Source organism: Pediculus humanus, genomic scaffold, assembly GCF_000006295.1.
Source record: "Pediculus humanus corporis 1103172108218 genomic scaffold, whole genome shotgun sequence".
Lineage (NCBI taxonomy): Eukaryota > Metazoa > Arthropoda > Insecta > Psocodea > Pediculidae > Pediculus > Pediculus humanus.
This window is the reverse complement of record NW_002987788.1, coordinates 45934-49902: the sequence shown is the minus strand read 5'-3', so window position 1 is coordinate 49902 and position 3969 is coordinate 45934. Positions and strand designations below refer to the sequence as shown.

At 28.9% G+C, this 3969-nt stretch overlaps 1 protein-coding gene across 1 annotated transcript; it reads left to right on the top strand.

Moving 5' to 3' along the window:
- Positions 1-1147: 1147 nt before the first annotated feature.
- Phum_PHUM447700 (uncharacterized protein) lies at positions 1148-1366 on the top strand (the record flags this gene model as incomplete). The annotated part of the gene is made up of 2 exons (XM_002429634.1): positions 1148-1207; positions 1253-1366. 2 exons carry the CDS (start codon positions 1148-1150, stop codon positions 1364-1366), a joined length of 174 nt encoding a protein of 57 aa, XP_002429679.1.
- Between the last annotated feature and the right edge of the window lie 2603 nt (positions 1367-3969).

Genomic DNA, 3969 nt, shown 5'->3' with positions numbered 1-3969 from the left:
CAACCGAAAAAATTCAATAATAAAACATTTTAACGATGGCCATTAATTTATTTTAAATAAAAAAAATATCATCATTATTATTATTATTATTATATATATTATTATTATTATTATACCACTGCTACCGAGGGTAAAGGTTTTTTTTTTTATTACGTTCGTTTATACATTAGAATTATGACGTTTTATGTATTTTTTTTTTTTATTTTATTTCGCGGTACCCTCGAACGACCTTTCGGAAAATTTAATATTTTACTAAAAAAAAAAGGAGAAAATGGAAAAAAATGGAAAAAAAGGAAAAAAAATGGTTTTAATGGTGTAAGTAAATTAATCAAATAATAAAGGAAGTTTCAAAATAACAAATAAAATCCTGAAAAACCTGTTGCTGCCGCCGTTGGAATTACAACGACCGCCCCCTTCCTCCCTCTCCTCCTTTGCCCCCCGCCTCCGCCTCCCCATTCTTCTGCCACTTCGTAGTCCGCTGCCTCCGCTACTTCATCATCATCTCCCTCCCTTTATCCCTGCCTCCGACAAAAACCCTATTTCAAACGCTTTTCCTCTTTGTGTTTTCATTTTCCCTTCCTCTCTCTCACTTTCTCTTTCTTTCTCTCTCTCTTTCACTTTACACCGATGTCAATTTGAAGCCTTTCTGATTTCCTCATTTCCTCAAACAGGTTTTTTTTCTAGAAATTCCATGGCTTGAAAAATAAAAAAATAAAAAAAATAAAAAAAACTTTTTCGTGCCTCTTTTTTTTTTTATTTGAATTTTTAAAATTTTTTCCTTTTGCTTTTCCTTTTTTTTCCCCCCGGTTTTTTTTTCGTGTAGTTAAAAAGTATTAAAAACGATTTAATCATCGGTTAAAACCGTTTTTTTTTGTCCTGATATTGAAAAAAAAGGAAAAAAGGAAGAAAAAAAGGAAAAACTCTCGAGTTTTTTTTTTTATCATTACAAAAGAATTTGTTATGGATCCTTAACTTTGACCGTTATTTTTTTTTCAAATTTTTTTCTAAATTTTCCTTTTGTAAAAACTGATTTTCACGCGCGATCGACTGGTTTTCTTTTTGGGGGGGTGGGGGGCAGTGGGACGGTCTTTTCGAGTCACGAAAATGTTAAAATTTTTTTGTAAATAAAATTTATTATTTTTACAGAATGATCGGAGGAGTGGCAGGTCGACACATGAGCACCCGCCGGCGGGGTAGCTCACCTATGGTACGACTTGGAGGAGGTTCGGAACAATTAGAATGTATGTTGCAGGCCAACATGCAACCGATGGGACATTACAGAAGAAGAAGAAGAGCCGTGACAACATCGGACCACAAATCATGTGCCCTAATACAAACGAGAATCAAATTAGGTGATATTATGTAAGTTTTTATCTCTCTTTTTCACAATAATAATGTTTTGATAACGACTGATAAAAATTTTCCAATTTTTTTTTATTTTCAATATATCGATCCATTTTTCTTTTCTTAATTACGTTTTATAAACGAAACAAAACAAAATGTCGGAAATAAAAAAAAAAAAAAAAAAAAAAATTACGTTGACGTAATCACGGAAATGAGAAAAATTAAATGAAAAAGGATATGTGAAAATTAAAGTTAAATTTTTGTGTAATTAGTTGGGGAATTCGTGGGGGGCGGTGGTGGTCATTTCCCACAAAAAAAATCAAAAAACAACCCTTTACGTCGTCGTCATCATTTCCTAATAACCTTTTCCGGTTTATTATAAGCTTCATTTTAGTTTAAATGAGGGAGGGGGTTTGAATTTAGATTTTACGTCATTAATTAAGAAAAAATAAATTTTACTAATAGGTTTTACAGGTTACCCCCTTTTTCCTACCTTTTATATTTTTCCTTTTTCAACATGACGTAAAAAACTAAAAAATCTAAAACTTTTATTATCATTATTATTATGATAAACAATAGAATATAAATAAATTCGTTAAAATTCATAGAATTCAAAAAAAAAAAAATTTTTTATTTGACGCCATTAAAAATGATGGGAAATAGACAGTTTCGGTATATTAAAATAAATAAATCATCATCATCATCATCATCATCATCATCATCGTCGTCATCTTCATGAATTATTCAGGTACGAATCATTTTTTTTTTTTTTTTATTTGACAAATTTTTTTAAATTTTTTTTTTACCGAACGCCATTAAACTCCCTTTAAAAAAAATTATTTATTTATTTATTTATATTTAAACGTTTTAATTGATTCGTTAAAACCGGAAATGACGAAATTATTAGAAATTTAAATGGAAAAAAGGAAAATTTGATTGGTTGATTATTAAGAGTAGAGGGGGAAGACGAGGTAAAAGTGGGGGGAGTTAATTATTTTAAAGTTTAACGAAAGGAAAATGAGATGTGAAAAAAAAAAATGCAATGTTGCTATATAGTAGAAAATTTTAATGCCCCGTTTTTTTTTTCCCCCGGTTTAAATCGTTGTTTTCGATTTCGAATATTTATTATGTATATATATTTATTTTTTCTTTCTATCGCTTGAAAATATTTTATTTTATTTTTTTTTGTAAATTTTGTAAATCGTTGAATAAAAAAAGTAAATTTTTCGTTTTTTTTTTATTCACAAAAAAAAAAAAATTTCAAATTGGCCCTTTTTTTTTCAAATTTGTTTTTTTTTTTTTTTATAAGTTTCCTCTTTAAATTTTATTCCGTTTTTTTTTTTTTTTTTTTTTTTGAATATATGTCGACAAATCTTTTCTTTTCACACTTTTTTTTTTTCTCTCTTCACTTTTTTTTTTCTCTCTTCACTTTTTTTACACCTGAGCACTTTTTTTTCACATGACAGACTTTTTTTTTTCTCCTTTTGTCGTTCGAAAAAAAAAGATCATTCACTTTCGATAAAGTTTATTTATAAAAAAAAACGACGAGTAAATTATAAAATTGACATTCATTCTTTTATTATCATTATCATTATCGTTATTAAAATTATGATAACGTGAATATCGAGAAACAAAAACAAAAAAATTTAGAGGGGGGGGATTATCACGCATTCATTTTTTAAAATTATAATCAATCAATCAATATATCGATCGATCGATCGATCTATCACCTGTTGATGAAAACAAATAATATTTTTAAAATATTCTCATATTTTTTCCAAAAAAAAAAATTTTTTTCCCACCCCCCTCCTGTAAATTATTTACTAAAAGTTAAAAGGGTAATGTCGTCTGGTAAAATAAGATTAAGGCCGAATCCGAAAGGTGAATATTGTGAAAAAGGGGGGGGGATGAATGATAAAACTTTGGAAAGGATATTATTATTTCAAAGAAAGCAAATGATAAAAGAGAGAAAGAGAGAGAATGAGAGAGAAAGAGAGAGAGGGAGAAAGGGAGAGAGAGAGAGAGAGAGAGAGAGAGAGAGAGAGAGAGGGAGAGGGAAAGGGAGAGAGAGAGAGAGAGAGAGAGATTCGACAAAGTTTTTGTAATTACTAAAAAAACTTACTTTTCCTAACCGTTTTATTATTGTTTTAAGTAAGGAAAAACAAAGACAAAACAAATTTTTTTTTTACACGTCAGTACAGTCAGTCTGGAAAATTTTTATAGTTTTAACGAATTATCATTATTATTATTATTTTTATAACTAAACTTAGAAAGTGTGATTTACGATCGAACAAACAAACATAAATGGAAAAGAAAAAAACTAAATTAACGTAATCATCATCATTATTATTATTCTTCAAAAAAGAAAAGTCACGTGGTTTAAATCCGTCCCTACCCCCGGAAAAAAATTTAAAAAACCGGAATTTCCGGTGAAATTTTAAATAAAAACGAGTTTCGCGCCAAAAAAAAAAAATCAATTCGCGATCACTTTAAATTTTTGTTTTGTTTTTGTTTTGTAAACAAAAAAAAAAACATGGCGGCTTTGAAAAATTTTGGGGGATGGGTACCGATGGTGAGTGGGAGGAGCTTAATTAAAATGGCGACGGAATTCGTAACGTAAATTTT